Here is a 19,803-nt window from a genome sequence, read left to right on the forward strand (position 1 = left end):
TCATTGCAGTGGAGTTAATTGCTGACATTCCCTGAGTCATTTAAAGCATGTTGATTTAATGAATGTTAAGTATGCAGCTCGTGGGGGTTTGAATGGTGCATATGCTGTTTGTTTATGGAGGAAACCTTTGCGGTGTAATGGTGGCCAGGTGGTTGTTGCCATTATTTATAGAATAAAAGGAGAGGTGGGAGACATTGAAGGAAGTAACAAAGTAAAAATAACACCAGCTTTTCACACGGACTGTCTCTGCCTGCAAATGTTCCACAGTGGTCTAGATCATTTCTTGCCAATTTTGTAGAAAGAAATACTGATTCTGAGATTTTAGGGTTTGGAATGAACATGGGTTTTATGGCAAATGTAAACATATTTTTGATATAATAGAATAGTATTTATTTCTATCTTTTGTATTTTAACTTCCATAATACATGCTTTGTACCACATAATATATTAAGATAATGTTTTTTTTTGGAACTACATACTTTGCACTCCTAACTGGTTAGAAACATAGTAAATAGATGCAGGAGTAGGCCATTCAGCCCTTTAAGCCAGCAAATCAAGTCGTCAAGTCACTTTTATTTCTTTAGCACATTTAAAAAACAACTCTCATAGACCAAAGTGCTTTACATTGGTGGAGGTACTAACGTTATACAACATTGGTTCATAGATTGAGTACATACATAAATACATACATGTAGCCCTCCATCAGAGGACGTCAAGAAAGGCTTGAGAGTAAAGATGAGTTTTAAGTCTCGACTTAAAAGAGTCGATGGAGGGGGCAGTTCTGATGGGAAGAGGGATGCTGTTCCACAGTCTAGGGGCTGCAACCGCAAAGGCGCGGTGGCCCCTGAGCTTATGCCTAGACCGCGGGATGTTCTGTAACCCCAAGTCGGCCGATCTGAGGGACCTGGAGGTGGTGTGGTGGGTAAGCAGACTTTTGATGTAGGTGGGGGCAAGCCCGTTAAGGGCTTTGTAAACATAAAGAAGGATCTTGAAATTTATTCGGAACCGCACAGGGAGCCAGTGGAGAAAGGCCAGAATCGGGGTGATGTGGTCCCTTTTTCGGGTGCCCGTCAGGAGTCTCGCTGCGGCGTTTTGGATCAGTTGCAGGCGGGACAGGGAAGATTGGCTGATGCCAGTGTAAAGGGAGTTGCAGTAATCGAGGCGGGAGGAGATAAATGTGTGGATGATCTTTTCGAGGTCGTCAAGCTGGAGGAATTGTTTTATTTTAGCTATCGTCCGAGTGCCAGTTAAGCATTGCCATTCAATATGATCATGGCTGATCATCCAGAATCAGTACCCTGTTCCTGCTTTCTTCCCACACCCCTTGATTACATTAGCCCTAAGAGCTATATCTAACGCTCTCTTGAATATATCCAGTGAATTGGCCTCCACTGCCTTCTGTTGCAGAGAATTCACAACTCTAAGTGAAAAGGTTTTTCATCTCAGTCCTAAATGGCCTACCCCTTATTCTTAAACTGTGACCCCTGGTTTTGGACTTCCCCAACATGGGGAATATTTTTCCTGCATCTAGCCTGCCCAATCCTGCAGAATTGTATAAGTTTCTATAAGATTCCCTCTCATCCTTCTAAATTCCAATAAATATAAGCCCAGTCAATCCATTCTTTCTTGTATGTCAGTCCTGTCATCCCAGGAATTAACTTGGTGAACCTACACTGCACTCCCTCAATAGCAAGAATGTCCATCCTCAAATTAGGAGATCAAAACTGTACACAATACTACAGGTGCGGTCTCACCAGGGCCTTGTACAACTGCAGTAGGACTTCCTTTCTCCTATACTGAAATCCTCTTGCTATGAAGGCCAACATGCCATTTGCTATCTCTCTCCCTCCTTTCTTAAAAAGTGGGGTTACATTGGCTACCCTCCAGTCCACAGGAACTGATCCAGAGTCCACAGAACATTGGAAAATGATCACCAATGCATCAATGATTTCTAGGGCCACCTCCTTGAGTACTGTGGGATGCAGACCATCAGGCCCTGGGAATTTATCTGGCTTCCCACACCAGCTATCACTCAGCCTTTGTTTCTCAAAAATGTTTTGGACAAGTACATGGATAGAAAAGATTTAGAGGGATATGGGCCAAATACGAGCAAATGGGACTAGCTTAGATGGGACATTTTAATCAGCATTGTTGAGGTAGTCCAGTTTCGATGCTGTATGAATGAGGTTTTCTGTTTCAATACTGAGCACATGCCTTGATTTTATCTAGTGTCTGAAGTAAGTCCTACCCTGATGTGAACAACAGTCATGTACTGGTGTAGTGTACAGTTTATAAACATGCATATCAATGACATCTAACTTATGGTTTGGATTTGCGTTGACTGTGCCCCACACTGTATGGAACAGGCGTGAACTGGTTACATCTGAGTGAAGTGTGATTAGAATTGTAATTGGAATGTGAGAATACAGTAATAAGTAATTGAGATAAATATCTCTATGGTCAGCTATAATTCAAGGAGGAATGATCCATCTTATCTAATTTATAGTTAGGAATTAAAGTAGTCTTTGCAGATTAAGAAGTATTTTCAAACTTGTAGCAAGAAACAAACTCCACCAGCAACTGATTTAATATCAAATTTGGAAGAGAAAGTTAAATGGAAGGTATATTCAGTTAAAAAGGTCGAATTCCTAGCGATACGATGCTTTGAGATTAAATCAGTAAAGATTGGATGGCAGATCGCACAGTAATTTGAATATTTCATCTACAGTGGAATTAAAGTTCTCATCTACGCTGAATGACGCAATTCTGTGGTTTCGTCAAGAAGGTTAGGTAGCTCTATCCCAACCCACCTTATTTTTTACTATCAGAGTTGATAATTATCAAAAATTAGGCCATAATGTTTGTTGCTCTATATGTTATCTTCTGTAATTATATGTTTAATTTTCACTCTATTTCAATTGTGCTATTAAAAAGATGTGTTTGTTTGATAGAGGGAGTCAGAAGAGATTCACCAGAATGTACCTGGATTGGAGGATTTCAGTTATGGGGAGAAATTGGATAGGCTCCTGGAGCAAAGGAGTGAGGGTTGACCTGATAAAAGTGTATAAAATTCTAAGAGGCATAATTAAGGTAGACGGTCAGAATCATTTTCCCATGTTAGGAGTATCAAAAAAAATGAGGCTGTAGGCTTAAAGTAAGAGGAAGGAATTTGCAAAGAGATTTGAGGGAGAAGTAACTTGATCCTGATGAATGAATGAATAAGTTTATTGGCCAATAATGCAAGGAATTTGCCTTGGTGCTCCGCCCGCAAGTGACAACATGACATACAGTGACACATTAGGAATGACACACAAAACATTAAACATTAATAATAAAACATCATCGATTAAACATGTGAATTAAATAAAATACCAGAGCAAAAAGAGGCTACAGATTTTTGGTTATTGAGTAGAGCTACTATTCGTGGAAAAAAATCTGTTTTTGTCTGGCTGTGGCAGCTTTGACAGTACGGAGTCGCCTTCCAGAGGGAAGTGATTCAAAGAGTTTGTGGCCAAGGTGAGAGGGGTCAGAGATGATCTTACCCACTCGCTTCCTTTCCCTTGCAGTGTACAGTTCGTCAATGGAGGAAAGGTTGCAGCCAATAACCTTGTGGTGGTGGGGTCAGCTAAAATCACTACATTTGAGAGATATTTAGACGGGCACACAGAAATAAGAAACAGAAGAGCATGGGCTTAATGAATGAAAATGAGATAAGTGTAGAGTGCAACCTGAATGCCCAGAAAAAAATGGTGAACACGGCCCTGTCCATCACGGGTACTGACCTCCTCGCCGTTGAAGGAATCCACAAGTGTTGCTCCCTCGTACCATCAGGAAGAAAGTATGGAAGCCTGAAACCTGTAACGTTCAGGAGCAGCAGCTTCCCTACAACCATCAGGCTATTAAACACTGCAACCTCCAAATAGGCTCCGAACTATGTAGACTTTTTAGAGACATTATTTTTGAATTTGCCCTATTGCCTATTTATTTGTTTGTTGTATTTATATATACTGAAGTTTTTGTTGAACGTAGTCACAAAAAGCTGTGACTCAGCGGGACAGGCAGCATCTCTGGAGAGAAGGAATGGGTGACGTTTTGGGTTGAGACCCTTCTTCAGACTGGTTAAGGATAATGGAAACGAGAGATATGGACCCTTCTTCAGGCTGAAGTTTTTGTTGCTTATTATGGGTTTTTATATGTTTACATATCTGTTGTGCTGGTATAAGTAAGAATTTCATTGTTCCTATTCGGGACACATGGCAATAAAACACTCTTGATTCTTGACTCATTGCGATCTTTCTCCAACCAGAGCTATCAAAGAAAGATTATCTCCTTTACCTGTATGTTTGTTGGTTCTTGCTAAATGTAAATTGACGTTTTGCTTAACATTCCCACCACCCAGAGAGTAAAACTGTAAATTATTGTATGTTTATTAATATTTCTCAGCAACTATTACAATCTTCCCTGGTGAACAATGAAAAATAAGGAACACATTTGGAAACATGTTTCCAAACAAGTCTTTCAAACACGTTTAGTTTAGAGATACAGGGCAGAAACAGGCCATTTGGTCCACCGAGTCCACATCAACCAGCGATCCCCGCACATTAACTACCCTACACACACTAGGGACATTTTTACATTTATACTAAGCCAATCAGCCTACAAACCTGTACGTCTTTGGAGTGTGGTAGGATCTCTGAGAAAACCCACACGGTCACGGGGAGAACGTACAAACTCCATACAAATAGCACCCGTAGTCAGGATCTAACCCGGGTCTCTGGCACTCTAAGGCAGTAGCTCTACCGATACGCCACCGTGATGCACCATATCTGTGAAAATAGTAATATTTAACAATCCTTTTGATCGGGTTAATGGGATGGAGTCTGTAAAATAGACACGCTGTTTAAAATTGGGGAAGATAAACTTTGTTGAGCATCTTGCACCCTTCCATCTGGCAACAATGGCCATTGAATGAATGACGTGTAAGTTTCAGCTTGTCAAAACAAGCCGGGCTTCTCTTCATCTACTGCATCCATACTAGGAGGATTTTGACTAGCTTCTGACTACTTAATTTTCATAGGGACCATCAGCTGTCATGGATGATGAGCTTTTACTCTCCCACCTGCTTTAACCATTCATTAACTGAGGAATGCTATTTCACCTTCTCAATGATTTGATTGAGTTTTGGAATCTTCTATGTGTTAAATAAAGTCAAAAATTCTACTCTATCTCTCATGGGCTGGGCACAATGAAAATAAATACTGTTCCTCTTTCTTAAATGAATTGATAAAATACTTATCACGTCATTTTCTAGTCTTATTTTCATTGAAGTGCAGTTTGATTAAATGGGATGCTTACCTATTGAGGGGAGTCTCATTCCAAGGATGATATGCTAAAGAAATTCTTTGATGTGAAAAATCAAAGGATATTGATGAGCCACTAGAGAAATGTAATATTTTTTTGCTACTCCTACCTCTGTTCCTTCTGTTTTAATATTTAGTTATAGAATTTGAAGGCTTGTGCGAATGGAAGGATGTAGTTGTGTCAAGTAGACAGAAAAGGAGCAGCAGGCAAAACCTGCCATGTTGCTTTTGAAGTGGAACCTTTTATCAGTAAACTTGACACTGAACCTACAGCAATAACCTATTCATTCATTGCCCCGCAGTGCAAGTCTGTCATAACTCAAGTATCACTTTCTCTCTTGTCATGCAGATGAAGGTTTCAGCCAACCAAAATGGCAGGAAGAGCGAGGATGAGTGCGTCAGAGACGCCAACAGTTCACAGAGGAGCAGTTCCAGAGACAAGCTTAGTGATGTAAGTGTACACTTCAAAAGAAAAAAAAATCTACTCTGTGTTCAGTGGCAGTGAGAGGCCACTGGATTGTTTTGTGGAGGGATTTTAAAGTCAAGAATACAGATGAGGTTATGTTTTTATAAAGTGGCTTTCAGTTGCTTCATTCTGCATTTAAGACAGACATAGGAGCTGTTGGGACTTTGAATGATGCAGTACTTGCACAGGATTTTCCTTTCAAAGGGAAGTAGCTAGAAATCTAAAGACTGTCTGCAGGATGTTGATGTGCGAATAACAGAATTCGTTGAATAATGAAAGCACAAAGCCAGGTTAGTAATGCCTGTAGTGATGGGTTTAACTGTGCAAATCTGTCCTTCCCTTTTTGACAGCACTGGTTTAGGCCAAACTGGTCTAGGTCATACCCAAACTGCATTAAAGAGTAAAATGATACATCGGATTAAACTATGCGTGGCACAAGGTTGAAACTATTCCGTGGTGACTGTTGCCTGCAAATACTCCCTTGTTAAAACAAATTCAAAGCATTCTGTGTTTAATTGCAAATAGCTAAATTATGTATAAAACTGGAAAGATCCCCACAGATTTATTTTGAAGCGTTGAATGGTAGATATTGAAATTATTCCATGGTATAGTAGTCTCACATGTTCTAACAGCCTATAAATAATGTTCAAATCCTATAAAAAGGCTTTAAGTTATTATTTAAAATATTGTTGCTTTGACCATCATCTGTGTTCAACGAATCCTTATGACTCTTGACGATGGAAGGATTCTTGTGTTCAAAAGGGAACTGCAGATGCTGGAATATCGAAGGTACACAAAATTGCTGGGGAAACTCAGCGGGTGCAGCAGCATCTATGGAGCGAAGGAAATAGGCGACGTTTCGGGCCGAAACCCTTCTTCAGACTGCTTCCATCCTTCAGATGGAAGGATTCTTTTTGTGTTAACTTGCTTCCCATTCCATGTTCTTTCCTACAATGTGGTGTAGAAGCACATGAATTTTTGTACAACACGATCATTTGATTAAGTATTAGATACATGATTGAAATGCTTGCCCTCATCAAAATGCTAAGCAAAATTGGACAAGGCGAGTGGATTCCCATTCCCAAATGGGTCTCAGTGGTATTTAGAGTTGAATCCTCTGCCATGTATAATCCACATAATGCAAAGATGCAACAAGCTGAAAATATAAATGTTTCAGTCTACACATAAATCCACATGCAGCTTTCATGTCAACACACAAACTCCACATATTTGTGAAGGAAACAAACATCCCTACATTTGTTCATCTTTAATAAATGACGTAGTCCAACATGTGTATTCTTTAAAAAAGACTAAACGCATCACGCCTCCTAAAGTTATACATTAACATCAAAGGACGCCCAAAACACACTTGAAATCACGTTTCCACTTACCTCACAGCGGGAAAACTATCGCATCCTTCAGGAGCAGTCAATATGCCGAATTCACTACCGAAGTCCACAACAGAACAAGAAGTCAGCAATTCTTTCAGCATCATCAAACACTAAGGAGGTAAGATTGAATAGCAATAATTAAGTCCAGTTGTATCTTTCAGGGGAATTGATAATTCTGAAGAGTTTATAAATTCCACATATGTACAATTTATTACTATGTGGATGGTATGCCATTCTTATGCAAGAAAATGCAAGAAAGATTGGCTGCCATGTGCTGTTTTGTAATAATCAAAATAATCTTCTGATTGCACAGGAAGCTTGATCGTGATGTATTCTAGGACTGCATAATACACAGTTGAAGCGTTTCTTTGTAACCCATCATATGTTTCGGCCATTTGTTCCTCGTGTACCCACCACCCTCTGTGTGAAAAAGTTGCCCCCCCAGGTCTCTTTTAAATCTTTCCCCTCTCACCTTAAATCTAGCTACCCTAGTGTTAGGCTCTCCTACCCTGAGAAAAAGGCTATGACCATTCACCTTATCAATGCTCATCATTAATTTGTATCCTTTTATAAGGTGACCCCTAAGCCTTCTATCCTCCAGGGAAAAACCTAGCCTATTCAGCCGTTCCATATAAGTCAAGCCTACCAGTCTCAGTAACATCCTCACAAATGTGCTCTGCACCATTTCCAGCTCAATTACATCCATTCAATATCTTGGTGACCAAAACTGCTCACAATCCTTCAAGTGTGTCTCACTCATGACATGTACAGTTGCAACATGACATCCCTACTCCTGCGCTCAATGCCCGACCAATAAAGGCAAGTATGCCATATACCACATTCACAATCCTGTCTACCTTTCTCATCAATTTCAGCAACTATGTACCTGTACCCCTGGGTCTCTCTGTTCTATAACACTCTCCATAGCATTTCCTTTTGTTGTGTAATCTCTGCCTTTGTTTAACATAAATGCAGCACCTCATACTTGTCCAAGTTAAATTCCATATGCTAATCTTTGGTGCGCTACCCCAGTTTTTTTAGATCCTATTGAAATCTTCGATGACCACCACATTTGCTAAACATGTTAACAAAACATTGCCATCAAAATCATTAATACAGAACAGAAACAACAGTGGACCTAGCACCAATCCCTATGACGCACCACTGGTCACAGGCCTCCAGTCCAAATAACAGTCCTCCACTATCACCCTCATTCTCCTTCCGCAAAGCCAATTTTGTATCCACTTGGCTAATTCACCATGGATTCCATGTGATCTAACCTTATAGACTAGTTTATCAGGGGACCCTTGTCAAACATCATGCAAAAGGTCCATGTTGGCAACGTCTATCGCCCTGCCATTCATTCTTCCCAGTCATTCTTCTTTATCTCTTCAAAACAACTTAATTACATTTGTGAGAAATTTCCCAATGCACAAAGCCATGGTGGTGAGTCCCTGACTATTATGATTAAATTCTAGACATTAAGTTGTTCAGTAACTTTATTTCTGTACAGCAAATGATAACAATGAGGGAACCTTGTCAAATTATACTTTGATGGGCTAGGAGAGAACTGGCAAGATGTGGCATGGAAAGATTAAGCGGCTATGAAAAACACAGGATTAGAGATTAAATGTGAGGATGGGATTGCACAAAATGAGTGCTTCTATGAAACTTCATAGAAAATTTAAACTTGTTGGAGGAGCAAGATACATTTACGAGAGGAATTTGGAGCTGCTTGATAGAGCATGAAGATCAAACGTAATGCAGATTCTCATGCTCAGTGGAATTGTGACTCCAAAGATATTAATAGTTGAACTAAGTGTGGAGATTCATGGTGGGAGGAGGTTGTTTCGATAGAGACAACAGGATATCATATTTATTATAACTTACGGAGGGAGTGGAACAGTAAGAGAATGACATTTGTATAATGGTTGCCACGATATTCTCACGATATTCCGAAGTTCTTTGCATCCAATGAAGCTATTTTGGGGTCTAAACATTATTGTGATGTAGAAAAGAGGAGAAAAAATGATGTGTGCCAAAAGAGAAGATTGTGTACATTGTGATCAATTTGAAGTTACCAGGTGTGATTTGAAACTAGGTAAGAGTTACTGAGTGAAGGAAACCATTAAAATCATGATGGGGAAAGAATCAGAATCCAGTAAAACATAGTTTAATCAATCCAAATCTGTTTTGAATGTGCTAATTGACTGAGTATTGGCATCCCTCTCAGGGAGGGAATTGAAGATGGTACCATTCCTTAAATTGTAGAGAATTCTCATTTATAAATGACTGACAGCACCCCCCCCCCCCCCCCCCCCCCCCCCCCCCCCCCCCCCCCCCCCCCCACACACACACACACACACACACACACACACACACACACACACACACACACACACACACACACACACACTCTGCATCAGGGATGTAATGCTGAGGCCCTATACAGTGTTGGTCAAGCCGCATTTGAAGTATTGTGAGCATTTTTGGGCACTATGTCGGAGGGTGGTGAATTTGCCACAGAAGGTTGTGGAGCCCAAGTCAATGGATATTTTTAAGGCAGAGATAGATTCTTGAATAGTACTGGTGTCGGGGGTTATGGGGAAAAGACAGGAGAATGAGATTAGGAGGAAGAGATAGATCAGCCATGATAGAATGGCGGAATAAAGAATGATTATGATTATGAGTAAACATGTTGGGCCAAATTGCCCAATTCTGTTCCTATCACTTATGACCTTATGACCTCTCTTCCACATCAATGAAAAGCACTTGTCCTGAGACCATGACTCCCAGTTTTAGATTCTCAGGGAGTATTTTACTAAGTGTTGTAGTCATTTTGTACACTTCAATGCAATCACTTCTCTCTGAAACCAACTCCAGGGGTCATTCTGTTCAATCACTCCTTTAGAGATGGCCCCATCATTCCAGGAATCAATTAAGTGAACCTTCAATGTGTCCCCTCCAAGGCAAGTATATCCTTTCTTGGATAATGAGACCACAACAGTATACAGTACTTCTGGGATGGTCTTAAAGCCTTGTACAAGAGCAACAGTATTTCCTTACTTATACTCCTTGTACTAAAGTCTGATATACCATTTACCATTTCAATTGCTACCTATCTTCCTAAATATAACCTGCGTGATAACTGAGACGACGTAACCAAACAAACTTGAATATAGGACACCAAACATGGGCATCTATATCTATATAATATTAAAACTGTGTGTGTGTGTGTGTGTTTCTGCCTGACTTGTGGGTACCAGCCTTTGATTCGTTGCTGCGCCAACACCAGACCCACAAATGCCCAGATTTTTTACATTTTGGTAGAGATTTCACTTTTCATTCCAAGTATCCACGCCTCATTAAATTTCGTCGTGCTTATGTACACATTTTTAATAAAATCCTTCTCCCCCCCCCCCTCCCTCATTTTGTCGCCTCCTGCTGGCCAGCGACCATAACGGTTGCCGGCGCCCGCCTCTCGCCTCAAATACGCCATTTAAAAACTACTCAGTGCTCGAATCTTCAGTTGGAGGACCACGTCTCCCGTGGGGGCTACGGGTAGGGAACGGCTGCGTTGGAGGAGCAGACCCAACGGATCTGCACTTGGTCTAGTTTACTTTAAAAGTAAACAACTTCTGGACCGTATCAATGATAAATAATGTACCTTGGTTAAGGGCAGAAATTTAGTCATGTGTAACTTAAGGAGGGAAGTCACCAGTGATTGCTTGAGAATTAACTTTCACTATATCACAACTAAATAAAATGTAAATAGTGAGTCACTTCAGAGTTTTTTTAAACTATTGATATGATATTTAATAGTTACTAAGAAAGTGAAGTAGAGTGGGAATAGAAGGAATGAATAAATGTGATGCGGTGTGGGTATGGATTACTGGCACTAAATCATCAGGGCAATATGGCTTTAACTTGATCACTGGTATTCATTATTCCACAAAGATCCATGTTGCAGGCTTTTGAATATTCTCTATTTTGCAGGTTGACCACACAGAACAGTATTAGATTCGCATTTATTCACACGTGCTATTATTAATTGACAGTTTAAGCAGTCAAACTGGATTGCAGACAGTTATTTCGCTTCTAATTACAAATTTATTTAATAATGGCCTATAGTTTGCCATTTCACCATCAAATGTGCAAGGTAGATTAATGTTCAAATGGTCAAACATGGCAGGTTAAATGAGAGCTTTGTTAAAGCAAGGTGGATTTATGCAAATTCTGCACTGCAGATTTCAGTGTTCACTTACTAGGCTGTGAAATATGCTTCATAACCAGAAGCAGTCATGAAAATGTATCAACCTAACAAAATCCAATTGGACAGTTCATTTAGCTTTCAAATTAAAAACACTACCTTTCCTTTCAGATGTGGAACAGTTTTGATGGGATTCTGAGTGAGCATAATATATTAGTTATTAATGCTTGCATTGTCCAATGTGAAGCAAATAGCTGTGAAAGCAAACGTTTGGCATCTAAAAGTATTTATTAAAAATGTCAGATACAAACTGTATCTCACAGATAAAAGCAGGAGCTGCCTTGACAGTTTGACAGCAAGTACAGCTAGAAAATTCTTGGTACCTGTAAAGCATGAGAACTATGTGCTGTAAACACTTCATGTTTCTGAAGATGTGTCACTCTGATCCCTGGCAAGCTAAAGTAATATAGGAATTGAGTAGCAAGATTCTTGAGAGGCGGCTGCTGTTAAAATACCTCTGAGAGCCACTTGGACTGTACTTGTGACCCAGAGTTCAAATGACCTGTAATAATTAGAAAATTATGGAAATTTACTTTTACTGGCCAAAGGAGTGACACCATCTGTTGCTTCATGGGTTTTTCACTCGAGCAGATCAGATATTTATCAATTATTTTTAAATGTAACGAGATTATCTGCCTGCAGTGGACAGTGCCTATATGAAGCACTGCAAATCTTTAGGTAAAAAAAAATTCTGCTCGGCTCTTCTTTATTTCATTGTTCCCTGGTAATCAACCCCTTCAGTAAGGGAAATAAAATGTATTCATTCTTTCACAGCCCTTTATAACTTTATCAGTTCAATTAAATCCTATTAACCTTCTCCATATCAAAACAAAACAAAGTCTATGCCATCAAAAGTTCCAGCATTATTTTCTTATGATTATATTTTATGCCTCAACTAATAAGTTGGTGTATTTGTCCAGGCTTTCTATACTCTTGAAGTCTGATTCTTTGGGGCTTCACACCTACTCCTGGTGAATCTTTTACCTTCAGCATCACTTTTCTGCATTAACCACATTTCTTGATTCCATTACTATCCATTGAAGCCTCCTCGTGATCCACATTCCCATCCTTCATTTGCAATCTTGCAAATTTGGAAATATTGTACATGGTCCCTCACGGCTAGTCAGTGATAGAGACTGTGAACACCCATGCTAGCCACATGTAAATGACATGTTTACTCTTTTTATCTGTTAGCCAAACCTCAGCCTGTGCCTGGATACCTTTCCCAGTCCCATATTTAATTTTGTTTAATAACCTTTTGTGTGGCACTATATTGATGACCCACCAAATATATAAATACAAGACATCCACTGGTGCCTCCTTATGTATTTATTCATCATAAATTCAAAAATCTCTAGCAGATTTTTCGAACATAATTTCCTTTTTGTAGATCACATTGTCTCTGCCCAATGCTGTTATTTTCCTAGTGCCCTATTACCACTTCCTCAATAGTAGATGTTTGCATTTGTTCTCCACAATGTCGGGTCCATGTTTCTGAAATAGTGCGTTTACATTTGGAACGCGTTTTGTTGGAATTGCTCTTGAATCAACAGATGTTTTGAAGATAACAATCAGACTATCCAGTCACTATCACTTTCATTATCTTTTTAAACCTTGGGATCAAAGTCTTAAGGTCCTGCAGTTTTATTGGCGTCCAGCATTTCTCCGACATTATTCCTTTACTAATGTTAATTTGGCTCAGCCTCTCAATCGCTCCAAATCTGTTGTTCCCCACAATTTCCAGGAAATTTTCCATGTGTTCTCCATACAGACACAAAATATTTATTTTGATTCTTCATCATTTTCCTTTTCCCTGGTATAATTCTTTCTATCTAGGTCTTAAGGGGTTGGACAGGCTAGATGCAGGAAGATTGTTCCCGATGTTGGGGATCTCCAGGACAAGGGGTCACAGCTTAAGGATAAGGGGGAAATCCTTTAAAACCGAGATGAGAAAAACTTTTTTCACACAGAGAGTGGTGAATCTCTGGAACTCTCTGCCACAGAGGGTAGTTGAGGCCAGTTCATTGGCTATATTTAAGAGGGAGTTAGATGTGGCCCTTGTGGCTAAGGGGATCAGAGGGTATGGAGAGAAGGCAGGTACGGGATACTGAGTTGGATGATCAGCCATGATCATATTGAATGGCGGTGCAGGCTCGAAGGGCCGAATGGCCTACTCCTGCACCTATTTTCTATGTTTCTATGTTACAAGGGACCTATATTAAATTTTGCTAAATCATTTTCTGACAATTTAGATGCCAGTAGTACACTCATGGCACTTGGTTCTTTGTTCTTTGACCCAGCAAGTGGTGTCAAGCAGGGAAATCTTCCTCACAACTTAAATTGTTTCTTAACATATTTTGACAGCAACATCATTGGATTTACCATTGACCAAGATGCTGTGCTGACCCAACAATATTAACACTGTATTAGATTTGTTTTTATTTACTGACACCTTATCTGGGCACAGAAGCAGTTGTACGCACATTCATCAAGATGCACTGTAGGAAAAGCCATTCAGTAGTCCCTCCTTCCTCTGCAATGTCAACCAGTAAGGTGGACAATTTTTGACAAGATTAGCAATAGTTTGGGACCGACCTTTCTGCCTAAATCGTACTGCAAAGTCAGAGGGAATTCTGATTTGGATTCATTTTCCTCATAAAAGAAGGGAAAGGCAGTGGTGGTGGGGTGGGTGGTCCATCATAACCATAACCACTAAAGATGGGCAGGTAATATGCACTATTGTCTACAAATGTTTCTTTTAATCAAAACATCAACCTAATTATGATATTTGCAAAAATACTGTTAATGCTGTAGTTAATAATGCCTGCTCTTGTGACCTTGGCCCTACTGATCAGAAGGTATCACCAGCAATGAAAAAGTTAATTAATTTAAAAATGTTTTTGTGGGCAGCTGAGCAAATCTAGTTAATTCACATTTGCATCACCACCAGAAGCGACAACCTTTCAGGAGTCGTTGACACTGAGAACATAAAGCAGCATAGATCTTTAGTATGTGTTGTTTGCATCTGCATTGAGCTATCATTTTAAAGCATTTTCTTACAACCCCTCTCGTTATTTAACACAACAATATTGCAAAAATTTAGCATCTCTGCTTGAATTATTGTCTTGGGAACAATGCTCTAACTTTAATATGGGTGTAATTGGCCACCTTAATTTTGAATCCTGAGCAGCATTTGGAATAGTCCTGCAGGCATATGAAGTTAGGAGATTTTATATTAAGTTGTAAATGTGAAGTTGTTTTTCAGTAATTTGCTTTGTTTCAAGCCTGTGATCTGTCATACAATGATAGGCAAGGAGACTCCAAACATGCCGCAGGCAATATGAGTATTTCTGTTCTATTCAATGGACTTTTATCGTAGTAGCAATCAAAATGCATCAATTCATGTTCCAGAGGCATATCAGATTAACACAGTCACTAGGCAAACAAAAATTAACTGTCAGTTCGATTCCAAACAGCCTGACAAATAGCACCTATTTTCTATCTTGGCACTGGGGTTGTAATATTTATGGATAATATTAGCATCAGGTTCATCCTGAAACTGATTCATAAGATTTATCAATGCTTTTAAAATAATGTCAAATTTACCTGAGATTGTTATGTCTAATAGTTGGCAAATTGATGCACGGTAAATTTTATTTTGGGTTTCTTAACAATGACACATGTAAGAATTCCAAAACTTTGCAATATTCATAAATTCATAAGTCATAGAAAAATTCAGCCCATCAAGTCTACTCCACCATTCAAGCATGGCTGATCTATCTCTCCCTCTTAACCCCATATTCCTGCCGTCTCACCATAACCTTTGACACCTGTACTAATCAAAAATCTATCTATCTTTGCCTTAGAAATATCCACTGACGATCTCCACAGCCTTCTGTGGCAAAGAATTCCACAGATTCATCACCCTCTGCCTAAAGAAATTTCTCCTCATCTCCTTTCGAAAGCTCATCCCATTTGACCACCACGTTTGTCCCATATCCCTCTTAACCTTTCTTGGCCAAATGTCCTTTAAATATTGTTATTGTATCTGCTTTGACTACTTCTTCTAGCAGCTCATTCTATACACCAGCTGTCATAAGGTCACAAGTGATAGGAGTAGAATTAGGCCATTCGGTCCATCAAATCTACTCCCATTCAATCATGGCTGATCTATCTCTCCCTCTTGACCCCATTCTCCTGCCTTCTCCCCTGACACTCGTAGTAATAGAGAATTTGTCAATCTCTGTCTTAAAGATATCCATTGACTTTGCCTCCACAGCCGTCTGTGCCAATGTAAACTGCATACTGTATGCAAACAACATTTTCCAAGGAGTAGATTCTTTCAGTTGTAGCAATACTGTAATTCTTTTATTGGTTGAGGTATTAAGTGTCAATTTCATCATTATAGAGGCATGCCTTCAGCTACCAAGGCCCAAACCTTTGAAATGTATCCTCTCTGTTTCTCTTTCCTTCACATTAAGATGCTCTTTGACTGTTCTTACTCATTGGCCTCGCAACTTACTCAACTATATCAATATTTGCTTGGCCCTTGAAATACTTTGCTACCGAGACCGAGACCGAGACCGAGAGAGAGAGAGAGAGAGAGTGAGAGAGAGAGAGAGAGAGAGAGAGAGAGTCGAGCATGTTTTATTGTCAAATGTCCCAAAACTGAACAATGAAATTGTTGCTTACAGCAGGGCAACAGATATGTAAACGCCATACTCTATAAACACCATAAAAATCTGAAATATATCTTATAAATTAAAATCAATGACCAGAATCCCTGAACTGAATTTTAATCATTTGGAATTAATTCAAAGGATTTGTGTGTTCTGTGTAAACTGCATGTTTCAATTCTACATTTTTCTATTCACAATTTGTTACTTTGCAAATGTATGTCAGGTTAACCAAATCCATTGGAGAAATATTCCGTTTTTCAAGGCTCCAAATATTTTCCTCCTTTCTAACTTTCTTTTATCGCAACCTTATTTCTTGAAGGCAGCGACCTCTCCAGATGCAATAGTTGAGTCATCAGTGTCCTCCAATATCTCACAATGTTTCATATGAGAGATCTGGGTAGTGAGCACTGGGGGACTAGTCAACAAATTGGCAATTAGAGGAAAAGCCAATCTATGCCTCTGGCCAGACCCACTGGATGGTAATGATGATGCATGAAGTGATTACAGTGCCTGCATTACCAGTGCAGTTCATGTGAGTCAAACCAGCATAGATGTGGAATTGAATCTTGGATATTCTTAATTTTTTTAAAGAGTTTAATAGTTTACCAAATCACAAGGTCTTGCAATAATGAGTATTAATTGTCTGCTACCAGTGAATAGTGACTTATGAATTTAGTCGAATAATGCAACAATTTGACCCCAGTGTAAATGTTAACAAAGTGAGTAAGGCGTTAAAGTGTAAGTAGTTTGCACATTTCAAAAAAACTTTTAAATCAGTAGCTCTCCATTAACAACCTAAATACTGAACACATTTGAATAGTAGCATGCTAGGTACAATTGATTGCAGTAGAACAACTAGGACACTTCAGATACTATAAATAGACTTATTATTCAGTGTATTACATAGAACTTAGGAACAGGCCCTTTGGCCCACTGTGTCTGTGCCGAACAAAATTCCCTTCCTGCACATAATACCTATCCCTCCATTTCCAAAGGACTCTTAAATGCCACTATCGTATCCGCCTCAACCACGCATTGAGGCAGCACGTTCCAGAAACCCACCTGTGTAAAAAAAGTTTGCCCACGCACATCTCCCGTAAATGTAGCCCCTCCCACCATGGCATTACCATCTTGAGTAGATTCTGACTGTCTACCCTAACTATGCCTCTCATAATTTTATACACTTCTATTAATTTTCCCTGCGACCTCCAGCATTCCAGAATAAACTCCAAGTTTAAAAATAGGATCAGCACAAATATCTGATAACTTCGTAGGTTTACTGGGACTTGTGTTTGTACAAAACAAGACCTCTACCAACCTACCTCTCTGACAGAATGCTCCCTGCCTCTCTCAAATAAAGTCTCACGGGTCTCCTGAGAAGGTGCATCATTTATCATATCTTGAGAGCCAACTCACAATGACGGCAGACTTTGATAATGTAGTTTATTATTGCCTTTAATACAGCTTTTGGCCGGATGAGAGATTATGAAGATCAAAAACTCAATTCATGATCAAATTTTAATGGTCCACCAGGCAGCAGTAATAAATGCTCTCCTCTGTGCTTTTGAGATGTAGACTACCAAAGGCAGGCATCTCCGAGCACTAGTGATGTGCCACCAAAGCTATACACACAAAATCCTACAAATTCACTGATGGTATAGGGGAACCAATGATGACCTCACCCACCATCCCTAGCATTGTAGCTTTAATAATGCCCAGTTGTTTTTGATGGCTAGTCTATGTCGATTGCATGGCAGACACTAGCCCTCCATTCAGAGTTTAGACATGGCAAATAATTCGAGATGTTCTCTGAAAAAATGTAGATTCCCACTGTCTTGATGAAATCCTTGGTCCGTAACAGCCCGAAATGGAAAATAAATTTTCGGGGAGATATTGAGAACTTCATGCTCTACTGTCCAGACCACAAAAAAGCCAAATGTAAGTGGCTGAAGGAGTGCACCAGCACCCAAACAGCAAGCATCTCTTGCCCTGATTGCAGAAGCATCAACTGATCTGCTAAATAGGTGTACTCTTTAGCTGCTTGAATCAATACACCAATTTGCTAATCATTGCTTTTTGTAACAAAATGTATTTGTGAACATTTCCACCATAATAAAATTGAAATGATCATAAAGATGACTGATAGGAAAATATTTGTTATTGTTGTATGTAAATCACCTAGTTTTTGACAAAGTAAATAAGATTACATGCCAAGAGAAAACTTTAAAAGATTCATGCTGCAGGGAATCAAGTCAAATTAGGTTCACAGAAATCCATGTTCATCTTCAGTAATTTGAAGCTGTGTTAAGGTAATCAATGTACAAAGGTTTTCTTCCTCTCTAATGAATCCATATCATTGTTATTTAATGATGTACTCTATGATATTTACAACAAATCAGCTTTGTCTAGAAATTAATGCAAAGGACCCAAAAAGAGCATCTGATCCTTTCAAACAGTTTAAATAGCTTTAGTCTTTATTATTATTAATTGTCAGGGTCCGTGTCATTCTGAGAATATCTTCTGTGGTAGTTTAGGGATATCAAATTTGTTGTTGAATAGACAAGTATACCTTAACACCTTTAGCACACTTTATTTCTGACATAGTTGACTGCAGCTGACAATTCTGGATTTTAGACATCTTTTATAAAGAACTTTTCAAACATCCCATCCTTTTGTCTCTTAAATTTTCATTTCTACATTGCAATTGAATGAATAGTAAGTGTAAACCAACATCTGCAGCTCCTTATTTATACAATAGTAAGATTTTAGGATTTTTTGTGGACATCTTTAAGATAATGAATGATGACAAAGTCTTTGGCAAAAGTGATTTTTATTTTTGCTCCTTATTTAGGGTATTTGGGGGCAACAGAATACGGTAACTTTCTATCCAACAATAAAAAGCTTATGCAGAGATGCATAATATGAATTTTCGAGCATTAAAGAGTACTTTCTAAATTGAGAAATATTTTCCAAACAAATAAATATTTTCCAGTCATGCTTTATATCTTCAGGTCTCTATTAGCTGCCTGGTTATGGATAACCTAGGTCTGTCAGTCATTTTCATTACTTCATGTGATACCCTCGACCTCAAGCTATTTCCCAAATTAGATGAATTGATTTAACAATCTTGGTTCACTTTTTTCTGTTGCACATCGAGCAGGCAGGTTTTCACTTTACTTCAATGGATTCTGTCCCTTTGCAAGAAATTCTTCAGTTTATTTTCCCATCATAAATATCATGTAAACTATGCAGACAGTTTAATTCAGAGGCATCAACTTGGATATTGAATTGAATTGAAAACTACAGCATGGAAACAGGTCCTTTGTCCCACTGAGTCCACGTCGACCAACGATCACCCGTTCACACTAGTTCTATGTTATCCATTTCACATCCACTCCCTGCACACTAAGGGCAATTTACAGAGGCCATATAACCTAAAAATCCCACTTTTTTGGTATGGGAGAAAACCTGAACACCCACGCAGTCACAGGGTGAATGTACAAACTCCACCCAGACAGCACTCGAAGTCAGGGTCAAAGCCAGGTGTCTGGTGCTGTATTACTTAAAAACTGTGACCTTGTTTTGGATGGACATTAATAATCCATTTTTTTTGAAAAAGAGGAATTCTTCTGTTCTC

At 39.2% G+C, this 19,803-nt stretch overlaps 1 protein-coding gene across 9 annotated transcripts in view; it reads left to right on the forward strand.

The window, feature by feature from the left end:
• Positions 1 to 19,803, forward strand: part of fbrsl1 (fibrosin like 1) — a 541,590-nt gene that overhangs the window by 220,580 nt on the left and 301,207 nt on the right. For 6 of the 9 annotated variants that reach the window (XM_033043936.1, XM_033043932.1, XM_033043931.1 and 3 more), the window contains 2 exons: positions 5,710 to 5,811; positions 7,225 to 7,335. In XM_033043936.1, the coding sequence (XP_032899827.1) occupies positions 5,710 to 5,811; positions 7,225 to 7,335 (213 nt within the window). The remainder of the gene's footprint in view (positions 1 to 5,709; positions 5,812 to 7,224; positions 7,336 to 19,803) is intronic. The other 3 variants (XM_033043937.1, XM_033043938.1, XM_033043940.1) reach the window with 1 other exon arrangement.

Source organism: Amblyraja radiata, chromosome 25 (genome assembly GCF_010909765.2).
Source record: "Amblyraja radiata isolate CabotCenter1 chromosome 25, sAmbRad1.1.pri, whole genome shotgun sequence".
In the NCBI taxonomy this organism is placed as follows: domain Eukaryota; kingdom Metazoa; phylum Chordata; class Chondrichthyes; order Rajiformes; family Rajidae; genus Amblyraja; species Amblyraja radiata.